Source organism: Helicoverpa armigera, chromosome 20, assembly GCF_030705265.1.
Source record: "Helicoverpa armigera isolate CAAS_96S chromosome 20, ASM3070526v1, whole genome shotgun sequence".
Taxonomy (NCBI): domain Eukaryota; kingdom Metazoa; phylum Arthropoda; class Insecta; order Lepidoptera; family Noctuidae; genus Helicoverpa; species Helicoverpa armigera.
The window spans coordinates 3353088-3372377 of record NC_087139.1 but is presented as its reverse complement, the minus strand read 5'-3'; the positions used below and the strand labels follow the sequence as shown (position 1 = coordinate 3372377).

General features: G+C 35.5%; 3 protein-coding genes across 3 annotated transcripts; 1 reads left to right on the top strand and 2 right to left on the bottom strand.

Moving 5' to 3' along the window:
• The first annotated feature begins 200 nt into the window (after window positions 1–200).
• Spn-a (spindle A) lies at window positions 201–3697 on the top strand. The gene is made up of 6 exons (XM_049848449.2): window positions 201–505; window positions 918–1117; window positions 1405–1552; window positions 2003–2211; window positions 2743–2872; window positions 3162–3697. Exons 1-6 carry the CDS (start codon window positions 422–424, stop codon window positions 3405–3407), a joined length of 1017 nt encoding a protein of 338 aa, XP_049704406.1. The 5' UTR covers window positions 201–421; the 3' UTR covers window positions 3408–3697.
• A 193-nt stretch (window positions 3698–3890) lies between these two features.
• Window positions 3891–11610, bottom strand: LOC110377464 (NAD-dependent protein deacetylase sirtuin-2). Its single transcript, XM_021336384.3, has 7 exons — window positions 11425–11610; window positions 11090–11347; window positions 9399–9605; window positions 8938–9087; window positions 8065–8257; window positions 7524–7710; window positions 3891–6775 (listed from the first exon to the last, which is right to left on the bottom strand). Exons 1-7 carry the CDS (start codon window positions 11537–11539, stop codon window positions 6656–6658), a joined length of 1230 nt encoding a protein of 409 aa, XP_021192059.3. The 5' UTR covers window positions 11540–11610; the 3' UTR covers window positions 3891–6655.
• Window positions 11611–11834: 224 nt separating this feature from the next.
• Window positions 11835–16531, bottom strand: LOC110377471 (sodium channel protein Nach). Its single transcript, XM_064039857.1, has 10 exons — window positions 16353–16531; window positions 15662–15868; window positions 15059–15230; window positions 14393–14538; window positions 13502–13628; window positions 13064–13213; window positions 12580–12775; window positions 12303–12489; window positions 12095–12201; window positions 11835–12026 (listed from the first exon to the last, which is right to left on the bottom strand). The coding sequence occupies exons 1-10, from the start codon at window positions 16529–16531 to the stop codon at window positions 11902–11904; spliced, it is 1596 nt and encodes a 531-aa protein (XP_063895927.1). The 3' UTR covers window positions 11835–11901.
• Window positions 16532–19290: the final 2759 nt, after the last annotated feature.

Here is a 19290-nt window from a genome sequence, read left to right as displayed (position 1 = left end):
TATCATTATGATGAATATAGAGAATTATAAATTAGATTCTACGGGAACAGTGGAGATAATCGTGAATGGTGTTAAAAACATGCTTGTGTCGTAATGTTTACATTTATTTACCGAAGGAGTAGCTGACTTTGCTTTGATTGCCCACAGTAGATCTGTGAGTTTATGGTTCTGGGAGAATTGGGGGGAAATTTGACAATTTGTAGATTTGACATTTCGGTTTTCGAAAACAATCTCAAGTCAAGGACCAAGGATCGGAAACAAAGTAGAATAAAGAAAACAAGAAACAGGTTCAAACTCGCTTGTATTGAATTAAATAATTTATAGTAACCACAACTGCCGATACTAGAATTTCAAAACATTGTCAATAAAAGTTTTAAATGTTTCGGTGATAGTGAATTCTGTGAGTTATTGAAAGGACAATATGACGGCTACAGCATCAGCGGTGACTGCTTCTGTTGACGAGGACTTGGATGAGTGTGGGCCACAGCTCATCACTAAACTAGAGGTATGGTAGCTATATCAAATCGTAATCTTCTGAAATCCTGGACAGGCGCTTGGTACCCGAGGAAAATGTAAACATGTTGCGTAGATTAGGTACACCATGTTTTACTAACTAATTTGGGTTGGTGTGTGTATGTAGTACTGCGTAGCTTTCTGGATCCTAAAAGTATGCTTAAGCAGAGCCACACACAGATATGCAGTGGTGGAAAGTCCAAGAATGTAGCTACAAGTTAATATATCATCATCACCAGAATTTACTTATGACTCTATCCCAATTTTATTCGGAGATGGTGGCGGTGCAGCAGCATTAGTCAGTGGCTCATTTTAGGGGCAGATATCTCCTTCCGAACTCTTCTATGCACCATCATTTCACATAATTAATTACTTCCTAAAAGTAATTACTTAAACATTTCCAGGGAAATGGAATAACATCTGGAGACATAAAAAAGTTAGAAGAAGCAGGTTACCACACAGTAGAATCAGTGGCCTATGCCCCTAAGAAATGGCTCATTACAATAAAAGGTATATCAGAGGCGAAGGCTGACAAAATACTTGCAGAGGCATCCAAGTTGGTGCCTATGGGATTCACTACAGCCACTGAATTCCATCAAAAAAGGTTAGTTTATGAGATATCTTCATAGATAGTTTATTAAGTTCTGCAACACAACTATTATCTCTTACTAAAGTGTAACTCCCGAGACAATCAATTTGTTATTAAGTTTATTTTATATATCAAGTTTGGCAAACAATCTTATGGAGCATGTATTGAGGATGTCAGATAGACAGCCATTCAATGTTACACTGGGTACTACTGCTCCAGTTAGACTGGATGCCTAGGCCGATGATTTTCATCTTTACTTCCTAAAAGTGCCATTATTTATAACTGAATCATTATATTTGTAGATCTGAAATAATTCAACTAACAACAGGCTCCAAGGAGCTTGACAGACTATTGGGTGGTGGAATAGAGACTGGATCCATCACAGAAATTTTTGGAGAGTTCAGAACAGGCAAGACTCAAATATGCCACACACTAGCTGTTACATGCCAGGTAAATATGTATTCAAATAAAATAAAGAAATAACTCATTGGCCAGTGAGCTGGGTTTTCATAGTACAACTACTTTCTGCCAGCGGTTACACCATAGGAACTACTTTGCATACTCTGATACAAACTAGCCTATAGGAGCAATACATAAGCTATCTAACACTGAAATAACATTTCAAATGGGTCCAATTGTTTCTGAAATCAGTGAGTTTATGCCAACACAGACTCTTCACCTTTATAAAGTACAAATATAAATTTCCACAAAGATTGGTAAACTAATTCTGTTACACACTTATAGTGCAAATTCACAATACTTATTACATTACAGGTAGTAATAGGCCAAAAAGCCTGACTTATGATAGAGTATTCCAAATTCCTGCCTAATGTTCATGCTTTGAAAAAGAGAACAGTCAAGCAGCAGCCAACTTCCCTAACTATTAAATTTATCTTTCAGCTACCCATAGAACAATCGGGTGGTGAAGGCAAATGCATGTACATCGACACAGAAGGCACATTCCGTCCGGAACGACTGCTAGCGGTTGCACAACGCTACGGCATGGAGGGCGCAGCGGTGTTAGACAATGTGGCTTATGCGCGAGCTTATAACACTGACCACCAGACACAACTGCTGGTTCAGGCTTGTGCTATGATGGCGGAGTCAAGGTATGTTTTATTAGTAATTGGTAGCATTTCCGCGGTTTCACCCACATCCTGTGGTAACTACTGCCCGTCCCGGGATACAATCTAGCCTATGTTACTCGCAGATAGGGCTGCCATCCGTCCGGGTTTCCCCGGATTTGATTTGTGAAGGACCTTTGGTTGATTGAATTTAAGTAATATGGTAATATTAAAAATTAGGTCTTGTTTTGTTAAACAAAAAAAAATCGGACTCGTCCGGGGAAAAAATGCGATTTACGCCAAATGTCCGGGTTTTTTTAAATATTTGTCCGGGTTTAATAATTAGGTCCGAAATTCGAAATGGCAGCCCTACTCGCAGATAATGTAGCTTTCTAACGGAGAACGAATTTTTAAAATCGGCCCAATAGTTTTTGAGTCAATCCGTTACAAAAAAATAAACAAAGTTTTCCTAGCTATAAAGCTTAAAGTGCAATTTGAAACCAAAATTCAATTACCAATACATTCCGATTCATTAATTCACCATCGATCTTCATTGTTTTTTTTGTTTTTCACCAGGTACTCCCTCATTATTGTGGATAGTGCAACAGCTTTATACAGAACCGATTATTCGGGCCGTGGTGAGCTTAACTCCAGACAGTTACACCTGGGACGATTCATGAGGATGCTTCTTCGACTTGCTGATGAGGTGTGTAATTTTTTCAAATCATATTTTTGATAACTATAAATAGAAAGATTCCTAAATATAATGTACTAGCTGTTTTTTCCGCGATTTCATGCGCTTCCCTTGGGAACTAATTCCAGAACTGGAATAAAATATAGCCTATGTTAGTCTGGAAGAATGGTTTATTAACAGTGAAAGCATGTTTGAAATCGATTTTTTGTTACTTTTATACTGTAAAATTGTTCACTTCCCACCTTCTAGGTTTAGTTTAGCAAAAGCTTATTTAAATCAAATAATCCTTTATTCCTTCCAGTTCGGCGTAGCAGTATTAATAACAAACCAAGTAGTAGCCAACGTGGACTCAGTGGGCGTGTTCAACGCGGACACGAAGAAGCCCATTGGCGGACACATCATTGCGCACGCGTCGACCACTCGACTTTACTTACGAAAGGGGCGGGGCGATAACAGAGTCTGCAAGATTTATGACAGTCCCTGCTTACCTGAAACTGAAGCTATGTTCGCTATTAGTACGGAGGGAATTACTGATGCTAAGGAATAGACTTTAACAGCCTTACTAAACAAACTTAAACATCTGTTGAACACTTGTCTAAAAAAAGTATGGCTGCAAAACGGATCTTATTTTAACGTCATAATCTGTTTTTTTTAGACAAGTGTTCAACAGACGTTTAAAAGTTTTTGTGGTTTGACGGTAAATTGTTGTGTCAAAATGATTGGCACTTTCGAAGGCTTTATCTACTTACGAACCACATCTAAACAGATGGTGAAACTATGGTGTGCTACAAAATTACAAACCACTACTTTTAAAATTTCGAATATGACTTTGGTTTTGTATTTAAAAAATATAAGCTTTTGTCTGTAGACTGTTGAAACTCTGTGCCTTTAATATTAACAAATAATTGTAATTTAAAAACATGTGTGCCTTACTGTATAATTGTAAGTTTCCATTTGTTTGATTCACGTGATTTTATCTCATTGTAAATAAGCGATCATCAACCCTGTATGAAGTCAATAAAACAACATATTTATAATAAATATTATGCGTTTATTTTCTCAATAAGGCTTACAACAATTTATATAAATTGCAAGTTCCAACACTTCAAAGAAAACCGTCAACTTCTCGCGTGATTTAACTTAGTTTATTGAAAACGTATTTATAAAATTACAATTTATATAAAATTTGCATCCAGCATCAACATTATTAAATGGTTTACGATATTCAAAATAGCTGATATTATAAGGCTTTCTATTATATTGCTTGAGTATACATATATGCTTTGCGTAGTCCCTTTAATAACCAATATCTCGGTTACCGACATAATGTATATGTCGCGTCATTCAGTGAAATGGCTAGCTGTTTGATAAAACAGCTTTTTTAATCAGTTGGCTGCGACATATACATCACGTGGATTTAAAATAAGGCTTCATTTCAGTACAATTTACCTGGTGTATCGTTACATTTAACAGTCTATTATACTTATTAAATTATACTAGTTTTTATTAGGGATACATATCGGAACGCTTGTCACTACTGAAATGTATTCCCTAAAATTCTGAATGAACTACATACTCACTATTTGTCAGACGGTAAATATTATTGCTAAAGCATCAATGTATTACTTTGTCTATTTGATAAAATTGCTCACTGCATGGGACATAACATAATTATTTTTACCCTAAAGTATCGCCGCTTACGCGTAAAATCCACTGAAAAACTAATTCTACACACCCCTTAGAAAAATAATCATATATCGCTAAGAAAATTTATATAATATGTACTGATTTTTATTAGCACGCGGTTATAGCTAGATATATGTATCTGTATCATAAGATGTGTTATTAAAACTATTACACTACACACTATTAGGAATTTTAAAATTTTCTACAACACAACAAGACATGGAAGATTTTGTAGCAGAACTAAATAAATTAGAAATGCAAATTTCTGATTAAATAAAAGACAAAAGATAGATCACATAACGAATTAAAAAAATAAAAAGACTTAATTGTAATTAAATAAAATATTGGTGCTTTATTGGTCATGTAAATACTTCAACTACAATTTTGACCTTTCGAACACCAAACACTCAGATTTTAAACTGCGAAACTCGTAGATATTATGATGAGAAAATCTGAATTTCATATTTGCAAACATTGCCCGTCGAAATTTTTATATGGTGGCGTTCAAAAGGTAAAAATTTAACTTGGATGCTTCCTAAACTTTACGTTAAGTCACTATGAACCGCAATGTTGACTAGTCGACGATCACGCTTTCAAGACTAACATTTTATTTAAAACTTGACAAACAATGAACAAATAATTTTCAAATTAGGTATTAGCTTCATTCTTATTATTTAGATAAGTGTGATTTAAGGCAGTAAAGTTTTCAATATTAGTACGGCACTTGACAATTATCGATTCGATAAAAATACAACACCTATTTATCGATATAGAAATATTTCATCATCAAAGCCAAACATCGAAGCAGGGCCTGCTTATGTCTAGCACGCTATAAAGTTTTAAGATAAAATGTATAAATATCTAAGTATACAATTTGAATAAATGTATTGCCGCCAAAAATAGTTCTAGCTTAAATAATAATCTACCCCACACTATATAATTTAGGAGATCTATAGTATTGAAAACTACAGCTATACAATAGTAAAATTTCGGTGAACATTGAGGAATCAATTTACTGGTAACTCATTTGCCGATTCTAGACAACATGCAAAGTTAATAAATAAAAACGTAAAATGAATCCATGAACATAAAGGTTTTAACCATAAAATTAACCCAACATTACCGCAATAAATAAAATAAATAACTAAAAAATTATAATATTACTCATGAGGCACAAGTGACGGATTACAGCCTTGCAACCTACTTAGCTAATTTGTATCAATCTGGAATACAGTAAATTATAAATATTAATAAATTACTTTTATAATGTCAATGCTAAGTCGATTTTCGATCACAATTTTTACGGTGTAAGTACCAAGTTTGCTTGGATCTTTAAAAAAATCCAACATTTATATTTTTAGAGATTTTAAATTCGCTTTACCATTTTTTTTTTCTTATACAATATTTTGCCAATTCAGCTGAAGAGAAAATATTCTAAAAAACATTGTTATCGGACTGAAACCGTTATTTTAAATTGTTTAAAACTTTGTATCAAAATGTTACTTCAGTTACAGTAGTGAAGTGACATTTCGATATTTTTATCGAAGTTGTTAGCCTGCTTCATCATATAATAACTACTTTATTTCATGTACTTCAACTTTCGCGTTCAACTTTTTGTACCAATACTTCTGTGCATCGACTTATAAAATCCCTTTAACCATTGGACACTTGACATTCGATAACCTCCAATAAACAGTTAAGCAAAACCCAGTCTAACCCATCTATCCATTTCCCCTGTTCAGTTCGTGACAAATCCAACCAATCAAAATGCATCTATAGACGCCTAGTCAGGGTTAAAAAATAGTGATTCTAATTCGTCCGCATTTTAGAATGGCCAAAAATATTAGATACGTATTTTTTATTTCAACGAAATGATTGAGAGTGACGTCGCGTCTTGTCAACAGAAGTGACGTAACAAAAATACGTGTCCATTGTTTTAGGGTTATCTAAAAGAAAACGGACTAATTACTTTTTTTCAGTCGTCAAGCCTATTCTTAATCCGAAATGACAGTTTGTAAAATGGAAAAGGTTCTAAATTCAATTATTTCTATTTTTTTTTCATCAAAGTAATGAGTATACAATGAAGCAGGCTGTGTACCGTGTGAGTGCTCATAGGTCGGGCTCCTGTGGCGTGACGTGCGGCGGGGACAGCGGCGGCGCGGGGGGGGCGGCGGCGCCGGCCAGCTCCAGTCGCGCATGCTCACTTGCTACTAACGCTCGGAGCTCGTCCTGAAAAATATTACTTGTATTTAGGTAACTACTTGAAGCAAGTGTGTTAAAAAAATTAAGCTATGGGACGGTTGGTTTAATAAAGTGGAAAAAATAAAATCACATTTAATTCTTGATTTTGGCAATAACAGTTCGCTCATTATGAATAGGATTAAGAGGACGAATTGGAAATTTTGGCGCCAAGGATCTCAATTTTTCTCAGTAAATACAAAACGGATCAAAATACAACTTGGTTACCTGAAAGTTCATGATATAAACCTTATTTTGTTAGACTTCAAAACATGATTAGGTAACTTTTATAACAAAGAAAAATATATCAAACATACCTCTTTTTAAAAAGAGATTCTCATATTATGAGCAAACGGGAACGATTTAAGCCTCTTAACTTTTTTAGTAGTTGAGTATATACATACTCTTTAAAATTGTGGAAGGAATTTTTATCAAATTATCATATCTAAATATTAAAATTACAAAACCATTTTGTCGCTTACCATACAAATTCTTTTTCAAGCCAACGTTTTGGGCGATACCCCTACACTATACAATATAGCTGTCTCTTGAAACTCTCACTACATAAGAAATACCCATTTCTTAACCAAATAATAGCTCAACTATTCCTAAAAGTGAAGCAAAAGATATCCCATACAGGGCTCCAACATGCTTGCCCTCCCAGCTTGGGGGATGCCTTTGTATAGTAGTGGACGTTTTACGGCTATATGACATTTTGAGTATATTCGTTTGTACTCACCCCCCATCCCAGCCTGTCAGCAAGGTCCTGGCAGCCATCGTCACAGTCTCCCAGCCTCGCTACATCTCGTACTGCATCCTCGTCTAATTGCAAGCCACCGCTCATGACACCCCATAGACGGAGGAGAGGGGACCGCATGCCGGCTTTCTCGCGGTTTATCAGCAGTCGCGGACACCAGTCGGGGACCCTGGGAGGAAATAATAGTGAACATTTCTGTATGGCTTCCCAACATCCATGTTTTTTTTCTTTTGATACCAGAAAAGTGGGTATGGGGATTTGTTAAACCTTACAATATATAGGTTTAGTAAATTTTACATTACAATGCTGATAATTAATAATAATATTACAATACAAAAAACCGCCCAAGCTTAAAATGTTGTGTTGGACTCTTCATTGTTTCTCGACAGTAGCAAGTAGGTACTCAATCTTAAAAATTTTTTTTTGCAAAAGAATTTATTTAAGAATTAACCTGACTACTGTGACTCAGATTGTCAAGACACAGTCAAAAATATAGACAAAATATGTTTGTAATGTGACTCACATATCAATAAGAGAAGCAAACGGCTGCACTTCAAGCGAGGATCCCATGATGATGAGCATGTCGCACTGCTGGAAGTCTTCCTGCAGGCACCGCTGGAAGCGGTCCGGGAGACTCTCGCCGAAGAAAACGATGTCCGGCTTCACAACGCCAGGGCATTCCGTGCAGATGGGGATCTGGTCCGCGAATATACGCTCTGGAAGTATTAGAAATACCAAGCTGTATTATTATTTAACTAGCTTTTTCTCAATTTTCCGGGGTTCTAATATAACAAGTCATAGCTAATTACTAAAGTTTACATCAAGCAACTGCCTTTCTCACCTCAAAAACCTAGTTAGATGAAACCTTTCTTAAGACTGGTTGTCTTATGTTTATAAGTAAATATAACGAGTGCCTACTGCAAATAGACCGGACAGAGCTTTACATCCTTTCTTTCAAAGGGCACTTGCTGCTACAAATGAGAAACCCTTTAAGCTGCCTACTCTTAATGCTGCTTAGTTTTACTTCCTATTAAGCTATAGGATTATGCAAAAGCCTGTAACTATATAAACAGATGTATTTATATCTGAAGAAATCATGTATATCTTTTCCTAATATACTGAAAGAAAAATCAAATAGAATTGTGGAGGTATGAGAGCAGAGAGTAAAGCTCATCATCATACCTCCCAGTAAAGGGAGGATCCTCCGACCGGACATGAGTTTTGTCCGGTGGGCTACTGCCCGACAGTTGTTGTCGGGGTGATCTATCTGTATTCACTGTGCGCACAAACACTGCATGTGCGATGCAGGTTAGTTGCGTCTCCGAATGTGTAGATGGCGGTATTGTGAGTTGTAGTACCGCTACAGGATAAAAATATGCCTAATATTTTTTTTTACCTTTAACATATTCGAGATTATACTCCTTGCGGCAGTCGAGACAGTGCGAGGTGTAGAAGGTGCCGTGCGCCTCCACCAGCTTTTCCTCGGGGATACCGGCTCCGCGCTCAAGAGTGTCTATGTTTTGTGTGTAGTGGCGGAGTAGGAGGCCTGGGGATGGAAAAGAAAATGGCATTTTTAGTGTCTCTGGCATTTTTAATGATAGATTCTTGTAGCAAAAAATATGAATTTAGGGCAGGGATATTATTCCATATCCTTCATTATTTTATTCGTTTTGATTATTAAGCATTCTGGAATCATCTGACAACAAAAAGTTTCAGAATTAAAAAATTGTGTTTGTTCCATTGAAATGATGTTGAATATATTTTTAAAATAGTGACAATACATGTAACAATATTTTTGTATGAATTATGAAAGTCCTTTAAATTAGTATTTATTATAGCATAAGTAAAATTGCATACCTTTTTCGTGTAAAAGCCTGATAAAGTAATGTGATATTGTGGGTTTGAAGCTTCCAGGGTACAATTCCTTTGCCAACATGAAGAAAGGTTTCGGATTTTGTCTGAAAAAGTTGATCTCAAATATTGCTTGTGGTTCCGGAAGGTCATATTTCTGAAGATTGTGGTAAAGACCCGTTTCTGGACTACGGAAATCAGGGATTCCTGCAGCTGTAATAAGATAATGAGTGTTATGATAATCGCTTGTAATTAGATGAAGCTTTAAAAAAAAAATTGTAAACATAAATTTTTCGTTTTCATTAATATTCCTTTTCTTAGTATTCACATATATGTATTATGAATATTAAAAAAACCGCAAATTTAATTTTAATGGTAAAACAGGTTAAAAAAGGTCTAATACTGGGGCTTGCTTGTGAGCTTGCAGCACTACAGCAACACAGAAGAATTAAAAATACAATTTTGTTTAACCTTATATTGATATAAAGTTTAGATTTGTAATTCCAATACAAATATAACTAGTTGAACTATTCCGTACAAGTATTTCCCGACACTAATAAAGCTAATGACTATACTGTAAAGTTTCCATCAAAACATTACTTGTCTGACCTTGATGGAGTAAACAATGATAATATTAATTTTCCACACAATGTTTTTATGGTTTTAGTAGCCATGGTATTTGGTACCATTAATTTTAGACTAGGAATACAAATCATTTTGATTACTTTTAGACTAAAAGTATCAAGATTATATTTATTATGTACTAGCTTCCGCCCGCGTAGAGTTCGGTTATATCGCGTTTCCAAGAGAATTCTTCAAAAGTCCAGGATAAAAACTATCCTGTTCTTTCTCAAGGTCAACTCTATCTCTGTACCAAATTGTATTAAAATCAGTTCATTAGTTTAGACGTGAAAGCGTAACAGACAGACAGAGTTACTTTCGCGTTTATAATATTAGTAGGGATGTGAGTAGGACTCGGAAGATAGTTATAGGTTACATACTTATCTGTGCAGACAAAATAACAGGAAGCAGCTAGGATTTCATTAGAATAGGATAAGAGATTAGGTATTAATGCAATTATCTGTTTCCTGGCCATATATGTGCATGTAAAAAACCCATGCTAGCAAAAAAAAATATATTTAGTAAAAAATGTGTAGATTTATTGCATCTATCTCAAAAAAAAAAAAATATTGCATCTATCTCGCTTCACAACAAGTGTCAAATAATTTGGAAAGAAAATAAAACTCTTTTTCTCAGGCGAATAAGGATAAAGTAAACAGAAATTAACAATTTAGAAATCTAACAAAATATTCATTCACAAATAATTTCTGATTAATTATAAATTATGCAAAAATATTATTGAACACGCTTTCACAATTAGCAACCTTCTTGATATAAGAGATACATGTCAATGTTTCTATATGTTCCTATTTATTGTGAATCTAAATCACTTGCATGTAATAGATAAATAAACAAACAAATATGACTCATAGCGCAATATGTAACCTCTACAAATGAAAATTAAATGCTTACAATATTGGAAGTTATCAAATTATTTTATTTCGAACAAAAAAAAATACTGTCTCTGGGCAGTTATGTTTATTTTGTAAAAAATGTTTAGTAAATAGAAAATAACAATTTTGCATAATAAACAAATCAATGAAAGACATGTTTAATTAGTTATTTTTAAAACTTACATGTGGAAATGCCAGCGCCCGCTAGAGTAATGATATTTTTACAGCGTTCACTCTGTATCCACTTGACTATGCCGTCCAAGCTCACTTCTTCCAACACCTGGTCCGTAGGTGCAGCAGTCTCGGGCGGCTCATAGAATCCCAGCTTCTGGGCCAAATACCGCCTGATTGAATCCACGTCCAAGTCCCTCAAACGAGCCCCAAGGCTCTCTATAGGATTTGGCGGGACGTCCGGCACGGGCCTATCTACGGGGTCATCACCTACAATAGTACCAAAATATTCCAATAATAACACGATAATAATATCTCACAATGTTCCTTAAGCAATATTATCTCACCATCACTCTTTCCTGGCGGTGAATTTGCAGACATTTTGCGTAAATAAATGGAATTGCGACTCGAAACCTTTGTCCACTCTTGCCACGGTTTCTTTGACAGATAATGGAGGCGCATTCTCGAGTACAGTTTGCGTTCGTAACAACAAGCGTAGTGTACAAATTAAATATTATATTTTTATCAAAGTTATTTATAAAGTGTACTTTGATCGATGTGCATTTCTAATCTAAAGATTATACTTATTATAAACAATTATTTCATATTTGTATATACTTAACTTCAATTAAATTAACATCGGTCTACAGTGCAATATATTCTCATTGTAACTTCAAAATGACGGGGGGTTCCAAGTACCTTCTAACGCTAGCTTCGTAAACAAAAAACTAGTGATGTGCAAGAGAATGAAATAACAGTCCCTGAAATACTCTGATGAAAATAATACTTGAAGTTTACTTAATGTAAATATATTCTATGAAATGCTAGCCATATTTGACATAATTACGGTAAATTAATTGTATAAATCGTATAGACAAGAAATAGACAAATTCGACGATTGTGTAAATACCAATGCCCATTAACATTCCTGCGAATCCACCAATATTACCTGAAACGGATCTCATGTTATATTTTATAATTTTTGTTTTATAACGCAACAACTATTTTGTTTCTTACTTAATATCTCGAACCAGTAAGCAACAACATCGAGACGATGCAGTATTCCTTCACTTGTCGGCTGATAAATGGCTATGAGGCATTTATTGGTAATATTTATCCCCTCTCTACAAAACGAAAATAATGATGTTTAAGTAAATGTGTTTAAATATATGTTTATAAACATCGAATTAAAATTGGGTCGAACTAAGGAAGGTGACTCACGTACATAAAACCATTTCTGAACCCTTTAAGTCGCATTAACTCTCCGGGCAGTGGTATTCTGAAACTTTTTGCGAAGTGCTGTGTTAGCTCACAGTCTGGCCAACAGTCACTACAATACAAAGAGTCAGCCAGCTCTTGTTCTAAACCAGTCGTGTCTTCCGTGTCCATCGGATATAAGTAGTGAAATTTTTCTGAAAAATAATCATTAATCCACACAGTAAATATAACTTCAGAAATAGTGTTAAACCCTTACAAACGAATCATGAACTTTTTGTACGAACCTTTATATTTATTGAGGCATCTCAAATTCTTTAAAGTGCAAGTTGGAAGATGCGTAGAAACGCCAGTAGGTAGAAAGTATGGGGTACATTGGCACAAGGACTGCACTGATTGGATTCGACACTTTACAATACAAGCACTGTACGAATACATATTCCTGAAATTTTTTTTGTGCTCGTCATGGAAAAGGCACTTTCTCTGTGGGAATATATTTAAATACAATTTTTAATTCTGTTAGAACTAAGACGGTTTAAAAGATGTTGCATAGGAACTGACATAGGTAGTTATATCCTAAACGGACTATTTAGGCTAAATTATTTATTAATTTTAATCTTTATCAATTTACAATATTGTTCAAACAATAAATATATGGGTCCAAAGTAACAATAACTATTTTTATTGAATAGAACGTGCAATTTTAACATAATACAAATTATACCGCCTTAAACAGCTTTAAATAATATATTTGAAAAGAGTAATAAATACCGTTTTCGCTGGATATTTGCGGACTTCTGATGAAGCAATTTGTTTGACTGATGAAATTTGAAACATTTGTAAATGGTTAGGCTGAGCAGTACGTTGCAAAACTCTCCCGCCAGTCAAATCAGCAAAATGAGTTGGATCAAATAGAAGAACCTGAATCAAAATTAATTAAACTGTATCATTTATCACCACGAATCTTGAAATAGCTAGAAAGAACATCAGAAAATATTACTAGGTACTATAAGAACCTGATCTGTTTTTACACATCACTAGTACGAGCAGTGAACGCTGTACCACAGATTACTTAGGCTGAACACTGTAAAGCTTGCTACAGATAATATTATATTGAAATGGCGGGTAAATTAATTTGGAAAAGAAGGTAATAAATACCATTTCAAGTTATCATATTAGCCGTTATCCATAACTATACATATAACTCACTTCAAAACCTTGTCTGAAAGTCATTGGGTAGGCGTAATCATCTAGTATAGGATCCATTAACACCCATAAGCCGTTTCCCGGGCCCGGTACTGTCTGCCTCTTCACTTCTTCTATGAGAGCGTGAGGTCTATTTACAAAAGGAAAGAAAAAAATATTAGCAGTATTATGCTGCACTCTTTCACGTTTATAGAAGAAAATATCTTTTTTTAGGTAGGTACTTAATCTAAAATTAGGAAGAGCTCGTGGCTAAGTCAAAGCCGCGCGGATCGATCGATCATAAGGTTAAGCAACGCTTGGCGCGGTCGGTCCGTGGATGGGTGACCATCTTGTCATACTGAGTTCTTCCGTGTTTCGGATGGCACGATAAACTGTAGGTCCCGGCTGCCATTTAAACATCTTTGGTAGTCGTTACGGGTAGTCAGAAGCCAGAAAGTCTGACAACCAGTCTTACCAAGGGGTATCGGGTTGCCCAGGTAACTGGGTTGAGGAGGTCAGATAGGCAGTCGCTCCTTGTAAAACCCTGGTACACAGCTGCATCCGGTTAGACTGGAAGCCGACCCCAACATAGTTGGGAAAAGGCTAGGCAGATGATGATGAGGTAGGTACTTAATCATGATAACCTTTAACGATGTGGTATAAATTTTAGTTCTGCATTTTTTTGTCTAAATAAATATGAATCATAATATTACCTACAATGATTAGGAAGTAGACCTATCAATATATTAGATTAATTAGGTGTGACCAAAAGGCTGGCTACTTCGGACAAAGGATTAGCATGGCGATCCAACGAACGAGGTAATGCTGCCAGCCTCTTGGGCACGCTCAAAGTTGACAGCGATTAAATATAATATTAATAATGTGTAAATATATATTAAAAACATTATTATGTACTTATCAGCCGATTCGTAATCCAGTACGTAATTGAAGGCACAGCAGTGTCCCAGGACAGTTCTGCGTACTTTGAAGATATCCTTACAATCCAGTATTTTGCCTCCCCAGAAGCATCGAATCAGCATTTCATCACAATTTGGCGCCAACTGACATAGAAAGAACACCTTTTTTATTTTCGTAATTTAGGTTTGTGAAAGGACGATATCGAAACGAAATGATTTTTTTTCATAATATTTTCGATTTAGATTTCCAAATTGCCACTACCTCATTTTTAACAATTTGGGGGCCCTCTGAAATCCTACCTATGGCAAAGCATATCTTTATACTTTGGTAGATCATGAGCTCGGCGTTCGCTGGTGAAGCCGCTACGGCTGATTATTGATTGTCAAAATCTCCAGTTACGATTATAGTAAGTCGATGCAATCCACACCTACTATACCTCTAGAAGAAAGTATTACAGCAATAGTTAATGGGCCCCACGTTTTTATTTTAGTCTAATATGACCAGGAACACCTACGTAGGTTGACAGGTAAGTAACAATTTTTTTATTTTCCAGTTTTCAGTGCACATAAGATAAAACCGTTTAACTTAAAAGTTTTTTTACCGATTTTTTTTTACATGGCTACTTCTAAGTAAGCTCTACCAGACACCAAAAAGTGTACAAACCTCCTTCATAAGTTTCACTTGTCGTTCACTAAACTCCTTCATGGCAAAGACATCCAGGAATTTGAGCAGCGGTTTCGTCTCATCGTAATCGAAGTTTATCAGCCTGCCCATATCTTGGAGGAAAAACTCCAGTTCTAGAAGTGTCATGTTGTGTTTCGCCAGTTTAGGGTGTCTAGGAAATCAATTAATTATTAAGGATAGAGCAAAGGTAATGAAATGAGAGATGAGTGATGACTGGGTTGCCCAGGTAAATGGGTAGAGGTCAGATAGGCAGTCGCTCCTTGTAAAACACTGGCACTCAGCTGCAACCGGTTAGACTCGAAGCCGACCGAAACATAGTTGGGAAAAGCTAGGAAGATGATGATTAAGTACATGATAGAGATGTACTATTTTCCGAAAATACCCAAGAAAATAAGTTAAACCAATGAGTATAATAATATAACCTTCAGTAAGTTCTAAAACTTTACCTCTTATTACTCTCTCACGTCATCAGATGATTTTTAAAATGAATTCTTAATCTGACTAAGATACCAGCTTTCTACCTTCCCAAACCTTGAAAATTTGCTTCAAATTCTTATAGAAATAGTAAAAAAAACAACTAACAATTCCAGCGTAATATTTTTCAAAGCTTTCTTGCTAATCCTGTTGATGTTACAAAGGGCTACAGCTGGGAAGTCGATGTTTCTGATCGGGTACGTAAAGGACTCGCCCGAGACCACCAGTGGCTTCGTCAGGGTGGACATCCAGGTCAGGTGGAGGAAGTGGATCACAACGCTCAGAGTTAGGCAGAGTAAGATCGCCCATAGTATTCTGGAAGAATATGATTTTTTATTTTTATTCTATTCGTTTAGGTCATTGGTGTAGGTAGGTTTACTCCACATGTCATTACTTATTAGGAAAGTTGCAAGCTTGATTTTTCTGTCGCTACTACAATAGAATATGGAGGAATATTTTTTTGTTTGTCTGTTTTTTTTTCTGAAAACTGCGAAAGTAGTAAACCGATTGAAAAATTCTCTCTGTTGGGAAGCAACACTGTCCTCTTAAGTATCTAGACACACGGCAGTGTGTCCGCCAAGTTCGTATATAATATACAGTAAACATTGTTTTGTTTGTTTATTTGAACCTGAAAGACTCCGAAACTACTGAACTGATTTGAAAAATCTTTTCACTATTGGGAAGCAACACTATCCCCTAGTTACAGACAGCTATATATGTACTATATTTTATCCGGAAAAACAAAGTGGTATTCATGGGACGCGGGTGAAACATAACATAAACATAACATTTTACTTACCGTTGCAATATAGAGTAGTCTTTAGCAACGACATGCCTCAGTCCAGCAATTGACGCACAATCTACATACTCCTTGAAGGTTTCGACAAAACTCTTCCTAATTATCATTTCTACACTGAGACGGTTCTTAGGCTTATATTTCCGTTTCCTATAATCCTCCCACCATGCTTTTGAAGACATGGTGGCGTCTTGTTAGAATGGCGAATAGATTGTGTGTGAACGAAATGGTGGTCGGATGTTGGATTATTAATTTTTATTTTACTGTAGATATAATTACATTAGTGATGGGCATTAGGGTAAAATCCTAACATGAGCTAAATAATTTTACGTTAACTTTTACTTTGAAGACCTCGATGACGCAATGGTCACATCATATGCCGAACCTGAGGTCCCGTGTTCGATTCCCGGTTCGGTCAACATTTGTGTGATGAGCATGCTTGTTGGCCGTGGTCTGGGTGTCAGAATATGTATTTATAAATATGTATACATATATGTAGCAGCTATATGTCGTTTATCAGTTGTATTAGCAACCATAACAGAAGTTAATTATACCATGGGGCTAACCGACCGTGGGATAAGGTATCCCGATATTGAAAAAAAAAATATTAGGGTAAGTCGGCCTCCCCCCAAACTTCGGCCGTCTGTACATTTTCAGCTTGCATTCATTCAAAAGGTAATTAAGTGTTAGTTTTGCTCCTCGAATTGCAACCTTGGTTTATACTCTATACGTACAAATCGTTACTATCCGATTCTGTCACTTACTCTTCTTGTACTGAGCGTCAGTAGCGATTGCGCCGTTGAAACATCAAATTCGCACGTAAAGTAGCTTACTCGAAGTGAATACTCACATTTTGGGGATTGATATTAGAACGATAAAACATTTATTTATTTTTGTTTTAAGCTTGATTATCACTAATGGGTTATTTTTACTATATTTTAAGATAGTTTTTTCAGCGTTTTGCGTATATTTTTCAAGGAAAAATAGGAGGCCGCCATTAGGACAACAGTTTTGACTTAAAACCGGAGTCTCGGCCGTGGCCGACTTAAAGCAAATGCAGTCTATTTTATAAATTCCTATTGTACTAATTCCGTTGGCTTAACAAGAGAATTTGCAAAGCTTATAGGAAAATAGATCTATTTTACGTTTAATAGCCAAATAACGGCCGGGGTGATATTAGTTGAATCTCGAGAAATAAGGTACAAGAAATAGGGGCCGACATTAGAATCGTAAATAATCGTAATGTCGACCAGCCTCTATACTCAAGCGCCACTATACAGGCTGATGAAAAAATACTTTTATATTTTTTCATTTTCTCAGAATGAAATAATTTATTTATTATAATTCATTATATCGTAAAGGAGTTCAGTTTAAATGTAGGAGTTGACAGTTTTGTAGGCATGTTTATGGTAGCTTTATAGTTTGGGACTTGCTATCTATTAAACCGTTCTTATTAGCTTAAAAAATATAAATGGTTGGTCGTGAAAACGACTTTTTTTGTTTAGGGGAAACAAAAAAATATTTTACTATAAATTAAACAAATATAATTACAAATGTATACTTAGTATTATATTATAATTCTGCTAAAATAAATCATGTTAATAATATTTGTCACTGCCTTAATTTAAAACAGCCTATACCCGGCCGACATTTGGAAAAAACGCGACCGACCTTGGGCCGTGAATGGCCGACTTTAGGGTTTTTCTGTTCTCGACGCATCTAAGCCTTATTACTTTTTTCTTTTCGTAGAAATATCAATCTTATGCCTATAAACATGACATAGATTAATCAAACTATCCAAAACCGCATCAGAAACTATCTTTCGTTGGAAACTGACGGTGCTATAGCGAACCGCAATCAGAAAATCGCTAAGGGGGCCGACATTTGGCGTATTTACCCTACGCTAAACCAATGGAGATTAATTTGCTTTAACACGCTTATCTCATAAAATACTTATTCGATTTTAAAATTTATTTTCGTGATAGCCCCTTTTTTGAAGGCTAGTTTGTATCCGTTTGTATCCGGCTGGGTGTAGCTCCCAGGAATCAGGTGAAACCGCTGGCGGTACTATTTAGCATAATAAAGATACTTTTTTGATGACGACAAACTATTTTTATAACCACTGAAAGTTTGAAATTGTCTGTAAAATGACAACGTATATAAAAAGCGAACAAGCCCATCACTATTGTTTCATTTCGTGTTTGAGACCAATTAAGTTTTTAATTATTTATATTAATAAGGCTGATAATATCAGTTTTCAGTGCTTATGAATTGAATATTAGCTTTGTTTTGATTAGAATAAATAGTCGCTTGATTTATTAATTGTTTACCTCTAGTGTTGAAAACATAAATGAGCAAGCTATGCGTGTGGTCCCAGATTCGATTACCGAGCACCAACCTGAAACGCTGTAATGTTTTTACCCGATTGCGCCAGAGGGAGGGTTATGTTTTTTTCTACATCTACCAACTCAGACGTAGCTTAAAATAATTCGTTGTGTAAGGAAACATTATGTAATTTTTTTTCTTATGTAGGCTTCTCTCTATGTTAAGTGATATTTTTTACATAAAACACCTAGTCCCTGAATAAGGAACCATTCCTGATAAAACAAGCAGAAAGGCCAAAACCAACGATATTCCTCCTTTAAAGGACATTGTTCAATTTTGGCCTAAGAACCGATGTGAATATAAATTATACTATAATTTTTATTTATTTTTATATTGTTTGAAACATATTTTAGTATTCCACGGACACTTCAAATAAATAAATTCCAAATAAAAAGTTGGGTCACAATTATTGATGCCTTATAAAATGTTTCCGTCAGCCATGAGCCAGTGCTGCCAGTTTCGGAAGTTTTCGGGATTTCGGTAAATACGGATCGAATTGAGAACCTCCTTTCCGAAGTCGGTTATTAAAATTAGTTGGTAACACTTTATTCATTTA